Raw genomic sequence first — 27,974 nt, 5'->3', positions numbered from 1 at the left:
GAGCGTTTGCATGCAGATATTTATCGGTCCAAAGCTGGTTGTCCTCTAATTTTTTCAGGAAAAAAAAAACAAAAAAAAAACAAATGAAGTAGTACATTGAATTTTAACATAAAATAATTAAAAATTTTGTTATCAAACAGTTAGTGGTAACGAACTGTAATTAAGGAGTGACGATTCGGTTCAATAATAACCCAACCCAAAAACATAATTTTGATAACAATAGATACATAAAAAATAGGCTTTTTATACTGATCCTGAGAAAATTTGCCAGATTTCCGAGAAAGGGGAGAAACGCCCTCAAAACGCGGATTTTTCTTTTTCCATCTGGAAGTAAGAAGCAACATTAAAACTTAAAACGAACAGAAATTATTCCATATATGAGGGGGTTACGCCAGAAAAAAATATCATGAAAAAAATATCATGGCAGAAAAAAGAACAAAAATTAAGAGAAAAAAATATCATGGCAGTCAAAGAAAAAAATCCTCCCCCAGAAAAAAATATCATGGCAGTGTTATTTCCATATTTAATATATTTAGATTTTTTGTGACGCAGAGGGCGACCTATTAACCTTTTGTAATTCTCATTTTGTTATCATCCATTGATAACAGTACACAAGAATGTTCGTCCCAAATATAAAGTATTCCACATATTATATATTCCGATAATCATATACAAGAACAAAGTCAATACAAATATCAAATACAATCATATAAAAAGCAAAGTTTTTCTGAGGGAAGTAAAGAGCCAAGTTGAAACTTAAAAAGAACAAAAAATTAATAATAACAAAAATTATTGCTTCACAGCCTATCAAACATATGCAATAATATTATGTAATAGTCCTATATATATCATATATAACTTTTAAGTCTGAATGAAAATCCTTTTTGTAGTGAAAAAATAAACCCCAAGACAAAAGAGGTAAGAAAGCAGACGAAATTGTACTGCTTGTGCCAAATTTATTCTAATCCCAAGGTTTAACCTTGGAGCGAGGGGTTGCCCGCTTAGAAAAATCCTGTACACCATTTGGTGTATCATGGATTCCCGGGCATTATTTGAAAAACGAAAAGAAATTAAAAAAAAAAAAAAAACAGCTCTTACACTAAAGTTTTCACAACTCTGTCATAACTCTTCAAGAACAACTCCTGAAACAAATCGGCCATGGGCCTTTAGTTAGAATAAGAAGCTTTCTAAAGTAGTAAAAAACTTTAGCGTAAAGAGCAAGGTATTGAGGAAAGGACAGCCCCTTTCATATACGAAATAATTTCTGTTTGTTTTAAGTTTTAATGTTGCTCCTTATTTTCAGTTGAAAAAATTGTTTTGTTAATTTAGTATCTGACAGGGATGAGACACTGCAGTGATAACAGGAAGCAAACAAAGTGACCGCTTGAGAATCCCATTACACACCGAAGATGTAATAAGTGATAAGAAAGCCCATAAGAATTTGGAGACCTAATAGAATGAGGTCTAAGGGAAATAGGCTAGCCGAATCACCAAAAGGCTAAGCATTTCACTAAGAAAAAAAAAAAAAAATAGCCTTATGATTTTCAGCAGTTTTGTGGACACCAGTAGTAAGCTCAGCTGATAACTACTATTGGATAATACAAATTACATGGCAATACTGCTTATGTAAAACCTGTAATTTTCGAATCTCCAATGTCTAGCACTTTACATTCCTTGAATTTTAATAGACTGTAAGTCAAACTACCTTTGTTTCAAATCAAAACTATGTTTTTATGTGCCAATAGCTGGTACACTACCTCATTAAATAAGCTAATGGTAGTAATAATAACTACACCAGATTAAATAAAACAATAAATTGAATACAACGTTTCTTACCAGAGCAAGTTCCGATACACCAAGCAACAAGAGGTTTGGTAAGTCGCTTCTCTTCAACAGCCTTTATTACTTCATATTCCTCAACACCTCCAACCTCTCCAAGAAGAACAAGCATCTTGATATCTGGATCAGCCTCGTATCGAAGAAGATGATCCATAAATGTGGATCCTGGGTATCTATCCCCACCAATGGCAATACCTTCAGCTACGCCATTAGTTGCGTGAGATATGATATTATTAAGTTCATTGGACATACCACCAGATCGAGAAACATAGGCAACGCTGAAAAACCCAGAAGAAATTGAAAAGGGGCGGATAATAGAATAATAAAAGAATGTAAACAATCTCTTCGCAGACCACCTCAACCGAGTTCGTGGAACCAACAGAAATTAAAATTCGAGAGCCGAGATTCACCGTGGGTTGGGGTTTTAATGGAGCAATCGTCTGGTGGGGAAAAAACGTCAAGAGTTTATTATCCGTTTGCTTCTGGGCTGATACTCTTATAGACTTAGATTAAGCTGATGATTTGAGCACCCTACATGAAAATGTTATCAAAATAAACAATTTTTTGGAGGTTTTCAAAGCTGAGGGCGCAAGAGTTCAATCAAGTGGATAGCTTCACTTACCTAGCAAAGGCTCAGGGTGTTTTTTAAAAGTTGAAAAAAGTTTGGAAGAAAAGGAATATATGTCTGTGAACCGAGATTAAAATATTGGAAGCTACCGAGATGACAGTTGTCAAGTATAGTTCTGAAACGTGCGCGCTCCAAAGGACAGATGAGGATTTACTAGATGTTTTCCAGAGGAATTGTCTACAGATTGTTTTGGGTGCCCGTTCGACTGACCGTATTTCAAACAGTAAGATGCACGATAAATGTGGTTTTATACTGTTTTCTAGGGAAAAAATTGTCCTCTTCGGCAAACAATATAGGGCCAAACAAAAAGCAGGTCGACTCCGCATTGGGTGGGAGGAGGTCGTCGGGAACACTTCAAGGGAAATTGATACTTCATGGGAGGGTGTCAACAGTTTTTTTAAATAAATTGGAATGGAGGAGGAGCGTGCGTAGTGCGCCGTAGTGAATTGCTGTTAGTTCTGGACTCAAGTGCGTAGAATATCTATAAAATCTACGAGTACCTTCTGAATGGACTTTTTAAATTTTTTAGAATTTTAGAATTGGTTTGTACTAGTTTTGTAAAATAATCCGGCATTCGACCACCTTTTTGGGGTTTTAATTCTTGTTATGGTGAATATCTTTGCAAATAAAGTCTTAAGAGTCTGTCAAGTACGGCAGCTTTAAGCTTTGAATTTTCATTATAAACTAGTGATCTTTTCAGGGTGACTTTTTTTTACATCAGTCTGCCAGGATTCCTGTAGTGTTAGGTTTTCTTTTGTCGTTTTTTTTTATCTTTTTTTTTTATAAAACCACACTGAAAAACTAAAAAAAATTATGATGCAAGACATTGGAAAGAACCCTAAATATTTTGATCCTAACTTCGAGAACCTTTTTTGAAAATACCTTTTTTTGGATGTTTTCGACTGAAAATGCCTTTTTTGTTATTTCTATTGAAAAATAATAATAAATAAATAAAAAATCGCAAAGTCCCCCCTCATCGATTTTGAAATATACACCCTCCCCCACATATTTCCATGAATTGGCACCACTATGTATGCGTATGTGAATCTCCATCTCTGAACAGAATAGGACAAATATCTCATATTGGAAAAAAAAACTATGAATAAACTATACGGAAGTTATATCAATAAGATGAGAGTTAACTAGACAAACCCTAGCATGTGAATTTAGCAGGAAAATTTACAGTCTAGGCCTTTAAGGATACAGTCTCATTTTTTTTAAGTTTTCTTTGCGTTCAGTGATCCTACTTTTTATTCTAGTCACTTAGCACAAATTAATAAAATTGCTCCACCCTTGTAGCAGCCTGCGAAGCCACTTATTAAGGTAAGCAGAATCATCAACAAATTGAGACACCTGTAATACATATAAGGAAATCATGAAGAGAAAAAGAATGCAGCAGCCATCTTCCTTAATAATTATACTTAGTTTTGCGCATATTTTCTAGTTTTTACTTTCTGACTTGTTCCCAAAGTTCTGATCTTGACTTTTAAAACATAATGTTTGACAATTTTAGCTCAGTCACACCAGCAATTGGATATAATCCAGTGATTTCATTTCAACAAAACAATTAAATATCAGTTTTTCTTTGAGACTGCTTTAATAAAAAGAATAACAAGGCACTGAATCGAGTAGGTGAGAAAAAAGTAAAAACTATTATTTTCATTTTTCTATCATTTCAGTTTTTGATGGAACTGTTACTAGTTCCAGCTTTAATAGAGAATACAAAAGTTTTAGCTACATCTTTTTATCAATGTTACTTTAATCAATGCTCTACCCAAACACTGAATTATATCACTATTTTTTTTGGAAATTTATATAGCGTTTATGATGTCGGGAGTTGATACTATAAAAGATGATTAATTCTAACCGTATCAATAAGGGAGACCAATTATAAAGATAGACCTTCTTGCTAAAGAATTAGTAATACAGAAGACACTGAGGATAAGACTAGATAAACAGAACGCTCGTGGAATACATGGCTAAAAAAGAAAGAAGAAGCACAATCCACAAACGGAAGGGTGGCGGGGTTGATTCCAAACTTTTAAAAATCTAATTGATAACACATTCAAACATATTCGAGCCTAAAAGGAACATACCCCACCCCCCGCCATACCTCTGGAAAAACTGCTAAAAGATTGGATACTATATGCACTGTAAATAGTACGATTTGTTTGACCCAAGGACCTTACATTACTAAAAACACCTAACCACATAATTTGAATTGATAGCTATGCGTCATTTGTATAAAGATGCCATTATTACAGTTACAATTATGCCCTTATTACACTTATTACCTAGCTTGGATTAAACACTTAACTTGGTCACGTGCACCAGCCAACCTGGGGAAATCAGACTCGTTTCGTTTTTTTTTCTAAGTCTAGTGATGTTTGGAAACTAGTTCATAAGGTATTTGATCTAACTGGCCGCTTTGGCATTTTCTACGACCGCCAAAAGTGCTTTACTCATTATGGCCTTTTCTAGTCATCACCTAGTATTTTTAAGCTGCTGATTTTTTTTTTTTTTTAGTCTGTATGATAGAGGCATAAGACATTTTTACTTACCTTCCCGGCCTGTAAAGCTTGGAATACAAAATATTATCCATCATGCCACCAGTGTTGCCAATTTTAAAAACACCCGGTTTAATTCCACCAACAGTGGCCGGACCAATTATGGTTACTCCTCTTTCATCAGCTTCCTTGATCAGCTTTCTCGTGTAATTTTCAGGTATTCCTTCAGCAATAATTGCAATAGTACGAATCTGCGAGAAAGTGAAAAGAGGACTATAATGCAAAGAAAGTGATTGCTCAGAGGAATAAAATTCTTTAAAGCATTTAACTTTTCCAATAAAATAATACCTGGGACACACTGATTTCTATAAGTTGTTTGATTAATTCTGGAGTTAGATTGCAATTATTTTTAAAAGACTCATTTTAGGAGTAGTCGTTCCTAATTGACTATGCTTGGAAACGACGGACCCAAATCATACTAACAGTCATTGACACTTAATAAGGAGCTCTATAACTTCTCTAAAGAAAACACAATCGCGAGATCTAGCCAAGCATAAATTCTAAAGATAGTAATGGGCTTGACCGGCCAAAGTTGGAAACTTTGATAAGAGAAGAAATTCAAGTGTTTTCAAACTAGTTATATTCACCACTGACATTTGAAAGCTGCCCAGCCTAATTAGACCTCTTCTCACGACAAAAGTTCTCTCATATGCAAACTTTGTGCTTTTTCTCTTATCCAGTCTCAATACTCTTCGATAGAAAACTGAAAAGAGGCAGCAAAATTTGCATGAATTGCTTTTTCAAGACAAAATTACTCTAAGCTTAAAAGGAAGAAATGAAAGCTCAATTTACAACAAATAAGATTTTTGGTATAAGAATTAAGAAATAACTCTGATTCGAATAATTCTGATTATTCAATCTTTTACACTTTAAAGATGACTTTACAGAAATTTAAACCTACTAGCACCACATACAGTGTAGAGCTAAATTGGAAACACAAAACTGCCGTCAACAGAAACCATACATTTTTCTCCTTTTTTTCTTCCATACATTTTTTTTTCCTAGACCTCGAATTTAGATCAGTCTTATCAGTTTCACTCACTCTTCAAATTGGTCGTTAAAACTTAGATCATTAACTAAAAAACAATTTTATGACAATGTTTCAGAAAATTTTCAATGAATATATTTCTCGATTTTATAGACTTTGGAGACACACATGCTTAAATTACTACGAACAATGTGCAGGACTTCTTACGTTCTGAAGAGTTTTGAGCACATTCATACTTATGCAGAAATCCTTTTTTACCGGCTTTGTCGTATATCTTTAAAATCATTTCCGTCGAAAATTAAACACAAATACTCTTAAAAAGTTAAAGAATATCAAGGGATTAATAAAATTTCCCCAGCCTAAAAGTCATATTGCATGATATATATAAAAAAAGATGGACGGCAATGAAAAGAGATTACAAAATAAAGAGAATCGTACCTGAGGGAAGTTCATAGCTTCAATCGTGCTCTCATAAGCCGATCGCAGAGAAGCGAAGTTGACCAGAACATCAGCTTCAGGATGTTTCCGAATGGCGTCCCCCATGTTTTTGTACAACGGGATGAGAATTTCTTTATGGCCCCAGTAGAACTTCTGCTTATGATCTCCAGTCAGAGGGTAAGTCATAGCAACAATAGATGGCTCAGAGCGCCGACATACAAAGTCGAAATCAAGCATTCCTTGGACGGCACGAGTTTGCATCCCCCAAATAATTGCTTTTGTGTTTTTAGTAAAGAGGGCATAGGCAGGCTTCTTCTTGTCTGCAGTAGAACCATCCACGACGGTCGTGCTTTGCTGCGAAGTGGTGCGACTTAAAGGAGTCTGACCATTCTTGGGAGTCGCTGGCTCCTAATAACAGAAGAAAAAACTTGAATATGAACAGTAAATCATAATTTGAATATGATCAAGATTTAAAGTAATGTAAATACACAGACATGTAGACAGTAAAATGTATAGAGAGACTGTACTCTGGTTTTTAATGCGAGTTGTGATAGTTAGATTTGCTGCCCAATTGGCGGTGTGGCCATAGAGGTTTCACATCGATTTTTGACACTTTGCCAAATTAACAGAACAGTAGAACATGTATTTAAATTAACTTATTTTTCTGCTTAAAATTTTGAACGCCACAGTCAAAACTATTCTAATGATAGTTTTCCAGTTGAATGCATCTCTGGACTTTAAGGAAAGAAGAAATTTCACATAATTTGACAGATTTCTCTAATCTTGGCATTAATAATTTATTTTCCTTTACTTTTCTATTGTAAAGCAGCACGTCAAGAAGTTTCCCCTTCACAATAACTTATGTTTTAGTTTTTTTCGAGCCCCTTCCCATAAGAATAAAATTTACATAAATACCAACTTTGATTCACGTTCCATTCTTCTTCTAATTCTTATGCATAAATATTTTACAGCGTAAAAGTCATACACATATTTAGGTTAATAATATCCCTTTATTGGCAAATAGTCTATGTTTCCATTTTTTACACTTGAAAGTATAAAAATGGGAATTCTAAATGAAATATTATTATTTTTAAAGATCGCTGGTGGAATTGAAGTTTTGAAAGCCAAATCCCATCCTGTCGACCGTCAATCTTAGCTGAAAATGTCAAGGAACTTGAGATTATCTCAGATTAGCAAACAGGGCAAAAAACAGACAGGTTGGGAACCGAAATCTTAAAGAAGAGCTTCTCATCAAACATGGATCTTCACAACCCTGATTTTACCGGTGTCCAATGAATAGTCCCACACATAACTTAAATCCGTGTGAGCAAGCACAAACCGGTTTTCAAATTTTCAGTTCCAATCTTTTTTGTATTTAAACCACTTCTATATGAATGGGGGTCACAATTTCGGTTGCGGTAATTTTTAAGATATTTTGTGAAATTTTTGTCAAAGGGGTCCATTAATCTATAGTCTTCAGCTTAACAAATCGATTTTAACTGTTTTCTTGCAATTGTCTTTCTTCCTTTTTATGTAAGGATATTCAATTTTAATATCAATATTAGGTACTTATCTATTATAGCGCCGACACTCAAAAACTGAAGTCAGGTTAATCCCAATGAAATATACCTAAGTAGGACTAAAATATAATACTTTAGAAACAAATTTGGGTTACATATTTGCACATTGGGGTGAGGGGGGGGGAGGGGGGTAAAGCATAGCGGGTCTGCATGCAAAATGTGTTAGGTACAATTATTCTGCATATGATGAAGTAAGAACTATTTTCTAACTTCACGCTATCCAAATACTTATAGCCCAAATTATATATTTCCCGTCTATTCTGTCACTTGTCTCTGTCTTGTCTCACGCTAAGCTGAAAGAAACTAAAGAAAACAACCGGTTTTACAGTGCGTCAATACTATTTTTGACTTGGCTCTAAAGCACCATACATCTCCTTTGCGCAAGGAGCTTGTTAATGACGGTCAAAAAACCCAAAATGACTTTTTTTTCATTCTCTGGTAAAATATAAGTTTTGTAACAGCTGACTTGCTTCCATAGATATTCGATTGGTGTCGAACAGACTGGCAGCCGTACCTTCAGCCTGTAAGATCGAGGTCATTTTGAAAAATGGAGCTGAGCATGCAGCGAAAGACTATTTTGATACAGTGGCAAAAGGCTACCGAAGCCTCCAACCAGGCTGGTTATAGTCGAAGAAGATGAATAAAGCTCATATCAACGAGTTTTGGGGTGTTCCAAGATTTTCCTTCGGATTATTGCAATCTTTCAAGGTAAAATTTTTATGGTAAAACAAGAAAGAGATCATACATCTCCTTTGCGCAAGGAGCTTGTTAATGACGGTCAAAAAAACCAAAATGACTTTTTTTTTCATTCTCTGGTAAAATATAAGTTTTGTAACAGCTAACTTGCTTCCATAGATATTCGATTGGTGTCGAACAGACTGGCAGCCGTACCTTCAGCCTGTAAGATCGAGGTCATTTTGAAAAATGGAGCTGAGCATGCAGCGAAAGACTATTTTAATACAGTGGCAAAAGACTACCGAAGCCTCCAACCAGGCTGGTTATAGTCGAAGAAGATGAATAAAGCTCATATCAACGAGTTTTGGGGTGTTCCAAGATTTTCCTTCAGATTATTGCAATCTTTCAAGGTAAAATTTTTATGGTAAAACAAGAAAGAGATCATAAATAAAAAAGTCATGCGGTATTCAGATCCGCCCCAAGCTTTCATCCCTCCCTCTATTGAATGCAGAAGGCCACAATCACCTTCAAGTTAGGAACCAAGCACATCCTCATTATGAATATCAAACGTTTTATAATTCACCGTCGAAAATACTTTGAGTAGCCAAACTAAAATGCCAATTCGATTAATATTGATCTGACTCAAGATCAAACATGGATACACTATTTTAAACCATGGATACCGCCAGAGAAGGGGTGACCCCTCCTCCAGGAAACCAGCAGACTTTCAAAGATGTTTGTATAGATAAAAATGGGAAATACTCCCACGTGAATCCTGGGAATAACAAAATTCATGGTTAGTAATAACCCCCCGTAAATTTCCTGGCAGGGGTATTGTGTTAACCTTTACTTAGCTAGAAAAGCTAAATTTCCATCTTTGATTAGTTTTGTTCTTGACAATTACAAGCATCGATAAAATTAAAGATTTTCTATTTGTTTTAAATATAAACACAATAAGCCAACGAGCTTAAAAGAAAATAAGACAATATTGCGTCATTGAGCTATTTTGCCAATTTGGTTAAAATTATCAAAGAATTCAAAAGGAAGGATGGAAAATGATTTCTTGGTAAAATCGGATTGTTCAGTGGTGGCAATCAAGCAGGTAAATACACGGAACTTACTTAAAAAAAATGAATCTTCCAATTCGTACAATTCTTCTTCTTCTTGTGTTTAAGGTTAAAAAAAAAAACGAAAATTCTCCTGCGATAAAAAACCAAAAAACAAAAAACGATCGCCTGAATTTTAGCAAGGTAAATTCTATGAAGTGATCGAAAAAGGTGAAGAAGAAGCAAGAAGACTTAGATTAGATTTGGCATGGTTTTAAATTCAACTTTTTTATGTGAGTTCTGTTATTCACACATCAACGATTCTTACAAAATGAATGAAAAGAGAAATGAACGTTAAACAAAAATAATTATAATTCAAGAGGAAACGGCAGAGAAAAGTTTTTGGTTGAAAAACTAACGTAGGTGGTTTTACGAAGTACATTCAGAAAGCATGTCCTACTTTCTACTTTCTATTAAATTTTTGAATATCGCCAATACATACAAAAAAAATATGGTCAAATATGGCTCTGAAGCATGGACGCTCCGAAAAGCGGATGAAGATCTGCTAGATGTTTTCCAGAGAAATTGCTTAAGGATGGTTCTGGGGTACCCGGCTGACTGACCGTATTTCAAACAATAGGCTATACGAAAAATGTGGTTCAATACCGCTCTCTAGGGCTATAATGAAAGAAAGGTCGAGGTGGCTAGGGCACGTTGTGCGCATGAAGGATGACATATTGCCGAAGATTGTTCTTTTCGGCCAACCGTCTAGGGATAAACGGAAAGCAGGTCGTCCCCGTCTGGGGTAGGAGGACCTCATAATGAAAGATTTAAAGGAAACGGGCGGGTGTAAAAAGGGAGGCTTTGAATAGATTGGGGTGGAGGAGGAGCGTGCGTAGCAGTGTTGGCCTCAGGCGGCTTGGTGCTGCGGTGAGTTGCTAGTAGTTAGTAATAGTAGTAGATATTTAAGCTATCATGCAATACACCGTTACCGTCTTAGATTGTCCACCAGGCAAGAGAAAACTGGCAGTTGTGGTTTCGCCTTCAAGATGTCTTGGTATTGACCGTTTGCCAAGCGCCATTCCCACAACAGCAGTCATATGGGTCTCTGGTCCAAAGACAAAAAATGGAATTCCCAAGGAAGAACCAACGTCGCGCATGATCCTACAGAAATAAAACTCAATAATACAAAAGGGTCAATATATATATATATATATATATATATATATATATATATATATATATATATATATATATATATATATATATATATATATATATATATATATATATATATATATATATATATATATATATATATATATATATAACTCAGAATTTTTTTTCCATTATCTCATCTTAAACTGCACTGGGCCAACCAGATCCTCCCTTCTCTTGATACCTCTGGAGTCAATTTAGAAAAAAATTACAAAGCATTCCGTGACAAAGTTTTTCAAAGAATTTTAGAGATATGTCATTCGTTTGGGATATTCTACCTGACATCACATAAAATCTCAGGAGACTCGAAACACTATAATTTCTGGTGGCACAAACCACAATAAATAATTGGTGTGTACTTATACGAGGACATTATTTTACACCTGGATATGGTATTATACTTAAGGACTTTCTATATTCTATAGTTATAAAAAAGATCATTTATTTCTATTAGTGAAATTGAGTATTGAAGGTCCTCAATGGATCAATATCCCCCAAAGACTTAATTCATAATTTTCTCAGATTTTCATGAGAGGCTAAAAGACAAGAACAGCATTGCTCCGATCTTCTTTTTGCTTCACTATCCCAGATAAGTCAGCCGAACAAAATCAAAACATAGCCCCCAAAAAATCAGCCGATGTCTTGAATAGGGAAATACTAAAGAGACCTCAGGGCAATTTTAAGAGTCTCGCCAACAGACAGAATGGCTCTGAAAATCATAAAATGTCTGACTCAAAACCTTTGGGTTTTCTTTTTCTCTTGGGAACGTGTTTTAACCATCGGCAGCCAAAAAGTACCCCATAATGGATATTAGTCTAAAGTTGAAAATTATGGAAACAAATTCTTTACTTAGTAAATAGCTCACTCTGATTACCTGGCACACTAACGATCGTTAGATGTGTATCTCGTGAAATTGTACCTGGATGAGGGGTCCAGGCCCCCCCTCCTCACCATCTGGAAAATTTTGTTCTTATTTGTTTTGCTCCCATTATCCTTTCCCCCCTCCTTTTTTTTTCACTGTCATATCATTTTGACACACAAAATATATCATGCCTGCATTTTGAAAACGGTTTTTCCAGTCACCTACGGCCAAATTTTAACTGAGCACAGGCATGGACAGAGTGATCAGTTGAAGCTCTCAGCTAAGATTATTTGCTACGAAAATTGATAGTAAATAATGATGCGGTGGTGCAGGAGGCCACTTTGGGTTCAAAATGTGGGATATAAAACCGCGCAATAGGAAAAGAAAGATAGCAACTAGCCTGAGTCCTTCTTGATAATTGGGTCCAGCACGACGAGCAAAAATAGAAATATTGTGCTCTTTCAGGAGAGTCTGATTTTCAAGTAGAGCTTTTGTAATGCCCTTAAAGGTAGCAGCAACATTGGTAAAATTAGCAATACCACCACCGATGATCAGAACCTAAAAAATAAGAGAAATTATTTTTTCGTAAGATGGGTTAGAAATTCTAATCGTCCGATAAAGTTAGCACAGAAATATCTAAGAAAAAATCTTGGGTCACATTTGGCATTGAAGTTTGATGAACAAAACTAAACTAAAGCATAGAAGAAAACAGGTTCGACCCTTGCAGCGAGTTAAGAAAATTTTACTTTCAACCTATAAACCTTGGTTTGATAATGACGGTATAAATGAAAACTAGATTATAGGTTAAATTAAGTCCGATGTTTAGGTTTGGGAAGTATTACAGCATTTTACAGGGAGAGGTGTGTTTAAAAACTCAAAAAAGGGCGTTTAAGCATTTTCCAATTCTTCTGGGAAAGGTGGTCATTTAATAAATCTCAGAAGAGGGGATTATTCCCAACTTCCTCCCGTGTGCAGCTTTGTTAACTTTACAATCACCTTGCTCTATCAAATTCATATTCAGGAATACTTTGATGAATAAGCAACAGATTACGAAATCTGCACCTTCAATTAACTGAACTATTTTTTAGTACTTCTTAGAAGAGCATTCCTTCATCTTCTACATCAACATAATTATACAGAAAAAGAAATCAAGGGCAATATTAGCAGCATATAGGAATAAGTATTTTTATCATTATTATTTTAGAACGATAAACACCAAATAATAATAATCAAAGTTTCAAAAAATCCAACTGAATCAAAAAGGTTGACATAATAAAAATGTGTCTCCAGAAGTAAAGAGACCGTGGAGCCCAAGGGAGAAGGTCCCAATTCCTTGAAGAATTGCTCATTCTATATTCAAGAATTGATAAATAATCTTCAAAGAAGGTAGGCTGTTGTAAATTATTCAACTTAGGATCTAGCAGATATTTTGTGTTTTTGAAAAGTTATTTCGAGGAAACGACCCTAACCTATGCTAGTAACTAGATTTCGAATTAAAAGGGTTACCGGCGAACTGCCTTAGAGAGGTGAGGCTTTCTGTAACTTGGATCGCACATAAATGTTATCTATAACATCTTTGGTATCCTAAGGACCTTCCCTTTTTAATACAAATGTAAAAACAAGGTAAATGTCGTATTCTAGGCAAAAAGGCTAGTTGATAAACTTCAGAGAGGGGTGAGCACATTTTAACATATTGGATTGAAGATTGAGAGCAGATTTAGTCCTATATGATTGAAGGGCTCTAAGCTCTCCCCCTCCGTATGTTCTTGTGAAACTTCGATCACGAGCACTGATGGAATCCAACTGATTCAAGGGCTATTCATGTTTGAAGGGCACTAAGCCCTCACGTCCCTATGTTCATGTAAAACCGCTATCATCAAGACTGTTCGAATCGAACCGATAGTCGTAACAAGTTGGAAGAAGGCTCTTTCAAACAGAAATTGCGAATGGCAAGGCTCTTTTTATGAGCTGGAAGTGATTAGAAAGCAGAAGGCATCCCCTCATCGTTTTGTGCAGTTGAAACGGCTACGTTACATTTTATGGAAAGCAGCCAAAAGACTTGGTTTTTGGCAACCCATCTGGGACCAAAGGAAAAGTAGGATATTCTTGAATGGCTTAAAATAGGTCATATGAAACAATGTAAAGGAAGCTTCATAGTAGATGGTAAAGAGTGAAGATCTGAACAGATTAGGGTTAGGAGATGCTTCAGACAGATTGGGCAGTTATGAGGTGTCATTGGTAGTGGCAAGATTTTCAATCATCAATTAGTGCACCTCTCATAATCAATTTAAGCTAGCTTCCTCTCGTTTCTCAAGAGATTGACCTCCCCCCACCATTCAACACCAAAGGATCCTACAGAAGGAGTTGAGCCCTCCGTCATTTAGTTTATACAGAATCGTATAAATAAGTATCCTGTTTATTCGCAACTGGATAACGTTAAGATAAATTACCTTTCCGTCAGGATGCTTCTCCTGAGTCATTAAACCCAAAATGGTTTTAGCATATTCATAAGTTTGTTGCTCAGTTGGGGCACCAGAATATTCGCCATAATTAGCCAGCTCACTAGCTCCACCCAAATCACAAATGGTATCACTGTAAATCACAGACGCTCCGCCACCAGCTACCATTGTCCAAATTCGTCCAGATTTGTTCAAAATTGTCAGCTATAAAAGAAAGTTTTCAGACCGTTCAAACTCGAAGGTTATAAAGCAATTGAATTGCAAACTAATTAAAGTGGCCACTACAAATTTTATCGAGGAGGGATGTTGATGTGTGGCCACAAATATATTGTGCAAACTAGATAATTTATCTTTTTTTTCCACGAGATTCACAGATAAACTTAAAAGCTACATCATACCATTATCCTAATTCTAACTGCTGAGATATTCATTTATCGTGCCAACTCAATTAAACTAGGAAAATATTTCTCTTTTTTCGTCCTACGTTTAAGTAGAAAGAACTCTTCCGATCTATTTTCGTAATCAGAAAAAGGTTTGAGGGATGGTAAGATAAGTACTAGAACAAGAATCAATATACTAACAGCAATGGCAATGATAGATGTTTATGAAATGTGGACGTCCCGAAAGGTTGAGCAAGATATTATAGGTGTTTTCCAGGTTGAGGATCGTTTAAGGATAGCCTAAGGTCCTTGCTTGAGGGACATTATAATCCATCTTTTGTGTTATGCATGGCATCATTGAATTATTGATTTTCAAACTTATTGCTCGAATAAAAAAGCAAAACATGTTTATTTTTCATTAATTATTTTTGCTTTCTTTGTGATATTTCTTCGAAGAAATTCTGATCGAGAAAATGCAACATATCTTCCAGTTCTTTAATGTTTAGCGGCGTCTATGCGGAAATAGACGTAGAACATATTAACGAGATCTAATTTTGGCCTTCAAAAGTGACTAAGCTCTGATTAGCATAGGTCACCATCCTTAGTTACAACATTCCCACCATATTCTGATGATAAATAATTAAAATTATTTTATGTGCCCAAAATCCACCCAAAAATGTGATTTTCTATGGGTTTAGAAAACTTTCATGAGAAACATATACATTTTAATGACCGAAATTCGATATATGTTATTTTTATGCTCGATATATGCACTTTCCTTACAGTCAGGCCAAAGCAACGAAAACGGAGAAGATTTGTATACAGAGAAAAAGAACCAAATTTACATACACAAAGGGAACAAGAAGTTCGATATAACCACAGCAAAGTGAAAAAAAAAAAAAAAAAAAAAAAAAAAAAAAAACGAGACTGCGGCCAGTGGAGAGAAAATACGAAAAATGTAAAAACAACGCGGATATTAAGCCTGTATTCAAAAAAGGCGTCTTCAGCACGAAAGAAACACAAGGAGAACAAGATAAAAAACCAAGCTAAAACTAAAAACCAATAAAACCACCACCAAAAAAATTATATAATTGGCGCAAACTGATCCACATAGGGAAAAGATGCTATTATGGATGGCCATGACTGGTCAGTTCGGCTTAAAGTCTTTTAACCAGTAAAGTGGTAAAGTTTGAAAGCAACAAAAAGAACCAATGATGAAAATGAGGTCATAAGATCAAGGTCGGGAAAACAAAAACAATTTTGGATGAAATCCATATATTTATAACCTTTCTTTCAATCGGAAAATAGGTAAATCGACATCGTGCCGTCGAGAAAGGCCTTCTTCCGAAAAATATAAATTAGAAATTGAATAATAGTCTAATTATCGCAATAAGTCTTTAGTATAATTTCACAAGGTTTAAGCTATTTATTTTGGCTATAAGCCAGAATTGAAGTTGATGGTCTCCCAATTTTGTTCTGTTTAGCAAAATTGTTTTCAATGGATTATTAAATATATTCTTTAGGATTATTATTATTTGACACACAAGAATTCTAGTTTCAGAACACGCATATTTGCTCTGAGATACTTCTCCACATAAAAGCACGGAGCAAAAAAATGGATTTGGTAAACATCTACAGCACAATTTGTCTTTATAAGTTGTGAATAAAATGATCCTCCCTCCCTCCCTCCCCCTCCTCCCTCTCTCTCAAGTGTTTAGTGCTCAAAAAAAAAAACAAAATTCAAAAGAAAAAACAGTTTATTTAAGATCCTTCTTCTCTTGCGACCAACAAAACATGATAAAACAAACCCACAAAATCTTAAAAAATTATTCATTCCTTAGAGAAATCTGATTTGGAGCTGCTGGGACAATAAATTACAAGTACTGACCCCCCCCCCACCCCGCTTTTAGTACTTTCGACTCTGGCTTTCAATTTTAAAGTCATAGCAGACTTGATTCAGAGGTCTTGATTTTCAAGGGTATAGCTCCTAAGATGATCGGTGCAAACCCCAAATGTCGGAGTGATACCACCAAACCATTAAAAATAATAATCTGAAAGTCAATAATGTCTGATTATGTTTATTTTCGGATATTCTGACTTCCAAGCATACAAAGTTATACACTCGCGTCCGAACCTTAGTTACGAACAACGATGATTCATTTAGAGGTAAATTAGTACCAAGTCAACAGTCCTGATTTAAATACTATTCAACAAGTAAGAAAAATTATTAGGTGAAAAAAGTTCGTCTCTGAGAAAAAAACAAACAAAAAAACAACGCCCTCTAACTCAGAACGCAACGCCCTCGATTTCAGAAAAATAATAATCATAAAAACCTAAATAAGAATATGTTCCTTTTCTCTTTTTCTTTTTTCACTTTCACTTTAAATTGGATTGAATATAAAAGCTCTCTTTACAGTATATAGTGTATATTTGTGTACATCATTTTTTAGACAGCAATCTAATCTACCCTAATTTTAAAAATCAATAGCAAGTGTTTAAAAACAAATCAAATCATCGGTCATATTTCAAAAAAATTTCAGAACATATTCAAATCAACGCGGAGGTAGATCAAGTGGATTTTAAATTTTGACTTGGATGGCCATGGGGACCACATAAAGGAGAAAAAATATCAGAAAAAAATGTGGTTGTATTGGCTCTCATTGAGAAATTTTGCAAAAGTTTTGCTTAATTGGAATTAAACATGTTGGGATGTTCCTATGTTTCGTTTCGTAACGCAGTTCTTCATTGGTGCTAGTAGATTTTGACTTAAAATTAGACCTATGTGTCAAAAACCTAAGATTCCCGTCATCGATTTCGCACACTTTTTTTACTAGTCATTTACATTCAGGCAAAAGTAGAAAGGCAAATTAATTAAAAGGGAACCCAATCACCTTAAGAGATGCTCCACTCTTGGCATCCAAATCAGCAATATAAGCTTCCTCTGGATAAGCATCTCGTCCAAAAGGAGGCGGATACTCAATATCACCCCATCTTGGTCGACAAACAAAGTCAGCTGTTGCGTCTAATTTAGCAGCCAAATCAAGGACATAAATCTGATCCTTAACAACAACCAAGGGATTAATTTCTAAGTAGGTGAAAAACAGACTGACGTAAGCAGTATAGAGATCGTGAATGAATTTGGCAACCAGTCTGAAATGAAAGAGAATGTAATTGGTGAGCTGTCAGGATACTTAAGATGGGACAAAAAAAAGAATAATTCCAAGCCTTCTCCTGGACACATGCCGGATTAAGAAGCGAGTACAAGATTGAAATTGTATTTTGTGCAATGTACCTATTTTTATTGGCTTAAATCAATGTGTTCTTATGCTCAACGCAGTGAATTACAACTACAGCAATGAATCTATGTTAAATGGGTTTCACATTACGTACGTAATTTTCTATGCTAAGTGGTTAAGATACGTTACGTTGAGTATAACCTTCACACCTACTTTCACACACCACTGAAATCCTTGAAACCACAACAGCCACCGTCTACAATTATCACAATCATTATAAGCAAATCATTCAAAATAAAAAAGAGTGGAATGGAGATGGAGATCTAAGCTCTGTTCAAGTGTGAAAAGCTTTCATGGAAATTTTTATCAATTTTGAAAGTTCATCGGTGTTAATTGTTCGTTCAGAAATTCCAATTTGTTGCTGCTATGTTCAGCTTTTCCATGACGTGACATACGAAAAGGCAACATAAAATTATATAATAGCAAGTAGATCTCGAGTATACTTTTACGGAGCAATTTTTGTCCGCAACGTAGGCAGTGGCCTACGTTGCGGACAAAATTTGCTCCGTAAGACGATATAGCGTAACATAAAGTACGATGTGGCCAAGATACAGCGGAACACTTAGACTATATGAAGACAATATTGCGTAACATAAAGTACGATATGGCCAAAATACAGCGTAACACATAAACTATATGAAGACGATGTAGCGTAACATAAAGTACGATATGGCCAAGATCCAGTGTAACACTTAGACTATATGAAGACGATATAGCGTAACATAAAGTACGATACGGCCAAGATACAGCGTAACACTTAAGACTATATGAAGAGGATATAGCGTAACATAAAGTACGATATAACCAAGATACAGCGTAATACTTAGACTATATGAAAATGATATAGCGTAACATGAAGTACGATACGGCCAAGATACAGCGTAATACTTAGACTATATGAAGACGATATAGCGTAACATAAAGTACGATATGGCCAAGATACAGCGTAACACTTAGACTATATGAAGACTATGCAGCGTAACATAAAGTACAACATGGCCAAGATACAGCGTAACGCTTAGACACATGAAAAAGATTGCTATGATTCCCCAGCCCCTTGTTCTGACTACACGAGCTTAACCCTTGACACGAATCCCACTCGAACTCCTGACCTCATTTATGATATAAAAAAAGTAAAGTGTAAAAACGGTATCTTCATAAATCATTTTCAATTCCCCTCCCTTTTGTCAAGCAATGCTGAGAGCCTTAACTTTGAAAAACTTAATGAATCAAGATACTCTTTCTAAAATTTATAGATCAGATGTTATTGCTATTACTGAAGTACAAGCTTAAAACTTGCTCATGTTAAAAATCAACAATTTTTCACAGTTAATTAAACTCAGACCAGAAAACCACCCTCTGGGTAAGAAAGGTGGTGAAATTCTGTTCTTTGTCCGTAATGACTTATACCTAAGTGAAATTTCAACTCCATGTCTTGCTCCCTTTGATGAGATTACGTGGGTGTGTGTTCGACCAAAGTCTTGCCGCGTCCTTTCAATTTAATTGTCTTGTGTATTTTGTATTACTCTTCTAATCAGAGATCCGCAAACAAAATAAATTTTATTGAATAATTACATGCAAGTGCTGACTTTGTACTATCAAAACACCCGAATGCAAGAATTTTCCTGATGGGTGACGCAAATGATTTAAAACTTAAATTTACCTGTAACGCTTTTAATTTAAAAATAAAACAAAAATTGAAAAGGTCCAAATGCGAGGCTTTGTCTCTCCAAAATTTATTGAGGATCAATTATGAATCCCATTTTCCTGAGAAAAAACTTAAAACGTGTTTTTACCTATAAGCCTTATGTTACTGAGAATTTAAAAAAAAACTTATAAGAAAAAAAAAAAATCAATTTTTTCAAGCAAGACCGTATTAGTGAGGCCAATAGTTAGAAAGCTCCTAAAGAAAAAATTGAGAAAAGCAGATTCTAAGTATTGTAATAATAGAATTAAAGATCCATATACTAACAAGCCCAAGCAATGGTACAGAAAATTAAAGAGATATGCGCAAAAAGTCCGTCTGAAATTAATTTTCCTCTCCCTAAGCCCCCTAATAAGACTGCCAACGATTTGAACTAGTACCTAGCTTCCATCGTTCAAAACGTTTTCCCCTTTCACTGGCTCAAGTCCAACTATGCCTCCCAATACCTCCCTCCCCATAATTTCCCCTTCTGACGTTATAAATAAAATCCTAAAGCTTAGAAAATCGAGCACTTGCCCCTTGGACATCCCATTGAATTAATTAAAGCCTTTTCAGACAAAATTGCAGAACCATTATCAACTATTTTCAACAACATCACAAAAATTGGTAAATTCCCAAGTTACTGGAAACAAGGTTTTGTAACACCTGTCCCAAAAAAATATACCAATCTAACTTTCGCCAACATACGCCCCATTACACTCACTTCAGTTTTTTTCCAAACTTTACAAAGGTTTCCTCTCTGACTGCCTTAAAGTTAAAATTTGTCCACGTATTGACGTCCGACAGTTTGGTAATTCGAGAAAAACTTCCACCGCCCATTACCTTGTGCACTTAGTACATACCATCAAAAGTAACCTTGAGAAACCAAATGTTTGGCTAAACCTTGTCTTAATTGATTTCCAAAAAGCTTTTGACCTGGTTGACTACACCACCATAAGTCGTTCGCTACTGGTTAACTTGGATATTATTCCTCTCTTACTAAATATTGTTACATCATTTCTTTCAAATAGATCTCAAGTTGTAAAACACAAAAATATTTTCTCTAACCCCCTCCCTATTTACTGTGGAATTGTGGAATTCCTCAAGGAACCTTATTGGGACCACTCTTATTTCTAGTTACGATTAACAATTTTGGTAAGGAATTCCCCCGAAGATGGAAGTAGGTGGATGACTTGTCGATCCTTGAAGTATATCACAGGAATTTTAAAAGTGACCCCTCGAAATCCTAACCCATACTTCGGATGAAGCTAAGAAACTAAATATGAAAGTAAATTGCGCTAAATCAAATATAATGCCGATAAATTTCTTGAAATCCTCTCTCGTTTTCCTCAACCCACCCGAAATGCTAGTGAAACACGTTAAACTCCTTGGTGTCACAATTTCAAATAATCGTAGGACATGCATGTTTCAAATAATGTTAAACAAGCAAATGTTTCACTATCCATGTTAAAACATTTAAACAAATTTAACTGCCCTAAGATGCATTCCGTCCGTGTTTATTTATCATTTGTCAGGGCGCTATTGGAATATGCACGTCCGGTCTGGCATTCGCAACTTTAAAGTGAAGTTAGTGACAAAATTGAGTCGGTTCAAAAGCGTTCGCTCAGGATTATCTACAAAGAGAGCAAAATTCCATATTACTTCCTCCTTAAATCCGGACGCATTACCAGCTACCACGTCAAAAGAAAGGAGGGATCAAATTTGTTTACGTTTTGCTAAATCCGTAATTTCTAATCTCCGTACTGAGGAGATCTTCCCCGATTTTCATGACCCCATTAGATCCCGAATCTCCCGCTTAGTCTCCTTGGCAATTCCAACGTATTCTCCGATCCATGACGTTACTGAGAGGTTCCGGAAAAGTTTTATCCTCTTCATTCTGGAGCGTCTTTATAATTCCTGATCTGTGTCTTGGACCAAAATTAACTCCTCCATCCTTATTTTAGTTGATGGTGTAGGGTTGGAATAATCATGCCCACTTTTTTTCTTTTTATCTTCGGTCACTTTTATTTTGCCCATTTGTCATATTTATTAATGCTCTATTTCCTTTTTAACCTAGTCTTCGGCACAGTCATTTCTTTAATTGTAAATATCTCATTTTGACATTTTGGCAGTTAATTTAACATTATTATAAGTTTTTTTGATTTTACAGTATTTGACTTAGAATACGAATTGGGCAATTGTTTTTCTTTTAGCATGTAATATCATTTTATACCTCACCCTTTCTGTGTCGGTTTTTGCCATTAATTGCATAAAGTTCATTTTAGTCTTTGGACTTAGAATTTCGTTTTCTCGTTTTTTTTTGCATTAAATTTTTATTGACCTTTTGATGCTTATTTGGTGTTTCTTTTACTTTTGTCTTGTTGTATTATTTGTTTCTTTGTTTTGCTTTCTCTTTTATGACATATGAAGCGAATTCGGCTCTATTTGAGCTTGTGATAGCCTTTTGAAAATAAATATTATCTTATTTAAATCCTTTTATTTAACAATGAAACAACAACAAAAAATCTCTGGATATTTGGTGAGTTATATAGTGGCCGTCATCAGCAGATAAATATCCAGAGATTTCTTTGTTGTTTTATTATCAAATAAAATGATTTGTCCCTACTGAACTTTGTACAGTCATGGAAAGGTAGTGTGATCTTCGAAAATACCTACACATAAGGTATGCTAGAGTGAAAGGTTTTACAGCGTAGTGTGAAAGAGCTATCATTGCTTAGAGGCAAACATTTTATGTTACTAGACTTCACATATCAGCAGAATTACACTGATGATCGAGATGACTTGTATTTCCTTGTGGGAGGAATTGTTGACCTTTGTCTTAGTAAATTGCAATTGTTGACCTGGTACTCAATTTCAAACTACTATTGATAGGACAATTAGTCCATACTCAATCGAAGCTCTGTGAGGAAAGAGTCGAGTTCTTGTCCCCTATCTTCATCAGAGGAATAATTTGATATTAATTGAATTTGGTGGGTAGTTCTAGTTCCGCCTTTAGGAGAGTTTGAGCCCGTTCCTATAGGCTATAGAGTATTTGTTGCTAGAAGGAAGTGCCAGGTGAGCCTTACGATCATGGGTCCCAATTCCTGCAGTACTTCATACAACCTTCCCAGAGGCCGAGTTTAGCTTGTAGAAACATTCGTAGTTAATAATAATAAAAAAAAATCTATAAAAAAGCTTTTTTAAAAAAGCAAAAGGCTAGATAAACTAAAGACGAGTAAAAATAAAAGTTCCATATTAATTCAAGATTAAAAATAAAAGAAATCATTATCAATGAATAAATAAAACCCAAAACGAACAGAAATTGCAATGAATATTCTTGAAACTTAAAAAGAACAAAAAAACTTCAAAAGGAGTTTAGTGCCCTTTAAGCCACCTAAAAGCCAGATAGTCACGTTTGTTTTACTCAAAACAGTTTTTATTTTCAGCAGTGCGTTTTTATTTTGTCATACCGTCACCAGCAGCACAACAACAACAAAAGAAACGCACAACTCAAGGGCGATGAAGATGTACAGATAAGAGGGGTGCTAGCTGTTCACTTCCCTCCCTTCCAAAACATCTTAATAGCTGGAATGCCATTCCATTTGAAACAATAAGTATTTTGAGTAGTATGGTTTTTATTTGTTGAAAATTTGTTGACAACAACAAAAAGAAAGGAAATCATCATTATAACCAAAATTACTGAAAAGAGCTAAAGAAAGTAGACTGATTGTTTAATATGTAATAAAATTAATTCTGAAAATCTTGGCAATTTTGTATTTATCAATGTTATAATATAGAATATGTTTAAAATATATTTTGTCTTCAGAAAACAGAGAAGAAGCTTTGGCGTTCTTAGAGGATGTTTTTGCCTCATATGTTGAATTTCATGTTTATTCTACTTTCTTGTTTAGCCAAGTACGGCCATTTGAAATGTGGCCAATATATTCCCTTGGTTTATACATTATATTTTATAAACTGCCTTCAGAAAAGTCTTCATTAGCTTCCTATATTTTATATGATGGAAAGATAGAACGGTCTCAATAACTTTTTTATTCAGTTCGACATGCCCCAACATTCCCTGGAAGTTTCAACATACTACCCAGAGCCGTTCCTGGGACATTGCAGACGCACCATTTTGGCACCCTAGGTGCACATAGTGTCTTTGGATTTAATCCAACACTCTCCTTCGACATTACCTGGAAGTTTCAACTTCATACCCTTAGCCATTCCTCAGATACTTCAGATACACACTTTTGATAGCCTAAATGTGCATAGTGTCTTTTTATTTAGTTTCACACCCATCTTACCATTCCCTGAAAATTTAAACTTAATACCCTTAGAATTCCTGAGATATTACAGATAATAAATATACTAATAATAGTCATATACTTTTAGCAATTAATAAAAAAAAAGTTTTTCTGGTGAAAGTAAAAAGCAAAGTTGAAACTTAAGACGAAAAATAATTACTGCTTCACGGTTCGTGCACCATATTTTTGAGAAAAAAAAACTGTTTTAAAAACTGGCTCATCGTAGTTCCCTATATTTGTAGAATTCTAAAAATCTAGCGCTTTAATGAAAATGAAGCTTTTTTGAGTTTTGTTTAGCGAGTTAAAATCGTGTCGTAAAAGTTATTGTCTTCATGGCCAATAAAGACAACTTAAGAGATTTATAAATTATTGTTTTATTTTTTTTTGCTCAAGGATTCCACTCAAGCATTTTCCTGCTTCTATTCCAATCTTGTAAAGCGCTAGTTTTTTCCGAATTCCACGAATATAAAGAAATATCAAGAGCCAGTTTGTTTCAAATACTTTTTCAAAAATATGTTGCATAGACCGCGAAGAACGATTTTTCCGCAACAACCTTATAAAAAAAATCAGCTTAGGCAAAGAAACTAATGAAGTTAACGTTAGTTTTTACCAAAAAAGGACATTAAAAAAGTTTAATTTCGCACCTGTCTTAAACTTTGCCTTCAAAATCTAGGAATTATCATAAAAAAAAGTCTAAGGAATTTGTTAACTTTGGCATCTTTGAAACATTGCAAATAAAAAATGCAAGTATCTATGAAATTATAATCTGTTTTCAAAATAAAATTTGACAATTAAGATTAAGCGAAATAAAAGCTACCATTCCTGAATCAGCTAAAACTGGCAACTCTGACTAGACATTTTTTAAAAACACATTTTTAAACTTTTTGTTACAATGTTCCATTGGGTCGCACTTTGCTAGGTTGTAGCTATCGCTCCAACCATGATGCACAAAAAGGAAGATTTATATTTATTTTCAACACAATTTTGATGGTCGGGAAAACAATTGTTTTGACTCCGGCTCGAAATGTTGCCAACCAAATATTCGCTCATAAAAAGGCTTTCCTTTTCATTGGGTGACTGCTTCTGAAATTAAGTTCAATTCCTGCTAGAATCACAGATTTTATTACTTGAATAGGTACCTAATCGCACAGAAAAATATCAATGTAATATTTATCAATGCACAGAAAACTATATATATCAATGCACAGAAAACTAAACTATATATCATTGCACAGAAAACTATGTGAATGGCAACACGCAAGCAGGTTGCCATCCACAGCCACCGGATAAACTGGAACAATATTATTTTGAATGCCTAAAACACTAGCGCCACAAGCAGTATAGCAGTACGCATTTAAAACTAAAAAAAAAAAACCTAGATAGCTTTAAGAAGGAAACGTTAAGAAAACTTTGCTGGTGGCATAAAAGACAATGTGCAAGTAACTAGCACAAATTCATATTATCTGTGGTCTATTATAAATTTATAAGTCTGTGGCCAGAACCCAGTCTTATCCAAGGAGGCGCTCATATGGGCTCTTGCACAAAGCAAATCCTCTGCTGCATCACTGCTTTTCAAACAAGTAAAATAATTCAGTCATTTACATACCCTTGCTTTGATGATTCTAGTTCTCCAAGAAGTTTATTTTTAATATCATCTTGACTGACCAGCGTTTCCACGGGTATATCTAATTTCATAGCTTTTTCATCAACGTCACCAATGTCAACGCCGCCTTGATGATAGAAAAGAATTGTGTCACCATATCGATGCGAATAAATACAAACATATGCCTCGTCTGTCTACAAAGAGAAAGGATTGGAAATTAGAATGAGATATATCTTTAGAATCACAATGTTTTCATGGCATCAACTTTTACAGGAAATATAATAACTTTTCATTTCATAAAGAATGAAGAGAAAAATTCTTTAATATTTTAATACTTTAGCCAAAGAGGCGAAGATTGAAAAAAATTCATAATATTCATTATAATAACTTTTAATTATAATATATATAATAACTTTTCATTTCATAAAGAATATAATAACTTTTATATAATAACTATATATAATAACTTCTCATTTCATAAAGAATGAAGAGAAGAATTAACTACAAGAAGAGAAAAAAAAAACGATAAGGGCACTGAAACAAGAGAAGACTTGATCATACACATGAAGACAGTGAAACAGCAAAAAAAAAAAAATCTAAAAAATGCATTAATTTTCAGAATTTATGCAAGATTAGTACATTAAGTGTGCCTCTTACTACTATTATCATTAAAAAGGAAAAGGTCATGCTTATCTAATGGAAAAGCATGACAATAAATTCCGGCTGGTCGGGACCTTCAGTTAAGTTCTTTCAAAAACAATTTGCAAAACAAGACAACATTTTCAGAAAACTGTTTGGAATAACTCAAGCAGCAAAATAAGAAATTAGAATGAGATAATATCTAAGGAATCACAATATTATCATGGTATCAACTTTTACAGGAAATATAATAAACTTTCGTTTCATAAAACTACAAGAAGAGAAAAAAACGATAAGGGCACTAAAACAAGAGAAGACTTGATCATACACATGAAGACAGTGAAACAGTAAAAAGAAAGAAGAAAAAAAGCATTAATCTTGCAGAATTTCTGCAAGATTAATGCATTAAGTGTGCCTTTTACTACTATTATCATTAAAGAGGAAAAGGAAGGACTATAACTTTCGGATGGAATACATGGAGTTGTCATGCCACATTTTTTCTTTTCCAATAGCTTTACAGGTTCACAAACGTGTGATCGTTAGATTGGATCCTTATCAGAGATCTTTCAAACAAGAAAGATCAAAACACCTAAAAAAAAAATGACGTTTTGGACCGGACTTCTTTTCCTGATCTTTTGGATCTCTCCAGACCCCTCTCCTCCCTCTGTGTTCTGGTATGTACTGGTTTATCGCATCAGTTTCATTGCTCTGCACATGAACATCTGTACATTTTAGTCAACACATACAAGTTGCACGTTCTTTCTTGTCTATTTTCAATAGTATAATAGCACAGTTAGTACTGGATAGGCTTATAATTCAAAAGCACTGCCAAAAGTATTCAAGAAATCACAGAGCCAGAATGACTGTCTGCAGCTGTCGAAACTTTAGAGCAGATTACACAATTTTTGGTAGAAAAAGAAAAACACAAGCGCATACGATTAATGACTCCACCCTATCGATTAGTCAGCAATTTCCTAAATATCCTCGTTTTATTTATCCTTCTTCATGACAAAATACTCTCTTTAAAAAAAATTCCTGTAACCTCTACAAGACTTTTGGCAACCCCTTTGAGTAACTGAAGATTGGTGTTTCGTATTTTACAAAAAAGAAGCTCCGATTAACTTGGATTGTGTTAGGTAACGAGAATATTGACCGAGTGGACAGCTTCAGATACCTAGATGGCATTGTCAGCAATAATGGTGGATGCAGAAAAGACCAAAAAGGCAGAAAAGCTATGTCAAAGAGCGTTTTACTTGTACAGTTAAAAATAAGTTCGGAAGAATAGTCTCGGAGCAAATATTAAGATGCTAGAGACCAAGGTTATAACAGTGGTCAACTATGGTTCTAAGACATAGACACTTCCAAAAGCTGAGGGAAATATGATAGATGTTTCGCAGTGGAATTGTCTAAGGATACAAGCAATAAGTTACATGAAAAATTTACCCAATATCTGCCCAAACATTTGCCTTATGGTGTATTAGTGAGCCGACTGTCTAGGGCTATAATGAAATAAAGGTTAAGGTCGTTGGGCCACATCATATGCATTAATGAGACAAGCAGAACAATTCGTCATTTTTTGGTAATCAAATGGGCCCAAACAAAAAGCCGGACATCCTAATGGAATGGGGTGAAACATAAAAGATTTAATGGAAGCGAGAATTTCATGGGAGGGAGTAAAGACTGTCACTGTGGGCATACTACGGTGGAGAAGAAGCATGCGCAGTTGTTTTAGCCTTAGTCATCACGGTTCTCAACGCCACAACGC

At 34.8% G+C, this 27,974-nt stretch overlaps 1 protein-coding gene across 1 annotated transcript in view; it reads right to left on the bottom strand.

Moving 5' to 3' along the window:
- ATPCL (ATP-citrate synthase) overlaps positions 1-27,974 on the bottom strand; it is a 68,364-nt gene that overhangs the window by 15,312 nt on the left and 25,078 nt on the right. Inside the window, exons 4-11 of the mRNA XM_089086052.1 lie at positions 25,574-25,764; positions 17,572-17,830; positions 14,292-14,504; positions 12,242-12,399; positions 10,754-10,925; positions 6,461-6,868; positions 5,029-5,225; positions 1,837-2,117 (exon numbers count right to left, since the gene is read on the bottom strand). Coding sequence (XP_088942178.1) covers positions 1,837-2,117; positions 5,029-5,225; positions 6,461-6,868; positions 10,754-10,925; positions 12,242-12,399; positions 14,292-14,504; positions 17,572-17,830; positions 25,574-25,764 — 1,879 coding nt within the window. The remainder of the gene's footprint in view (positions 1-1,836; positions 2,118-5,028; positions 5,226-6,460; positions 6,869-10,753; positions 10,926-12,241; positions 12,400-14,291; positions 14,505-17,571; positions 17,831-25,573; positions 25,765-27,974) is intronic.

Source organism: Artemia sp. Qi Xiang Cuo, chromosome 1 (genome assembly GCF_049724085.1).
Source record: "Artemia sp. Qi Xiang Cuo chromosome 1, ASM4972408v1, whole genome shotgun sequence".
NCBI lineage: Eukaryota > Metazoa > Arthropoda > Branchiopoda > Anostraca > Artemiidae > Artemia > Artemia sp. Qi Xiang Cuo.
The sequence above is the reverse complement of the archived record's forward strand: the minus strand, read 5'-3'. Positions and strand labels throughout refer to the sequence as shown.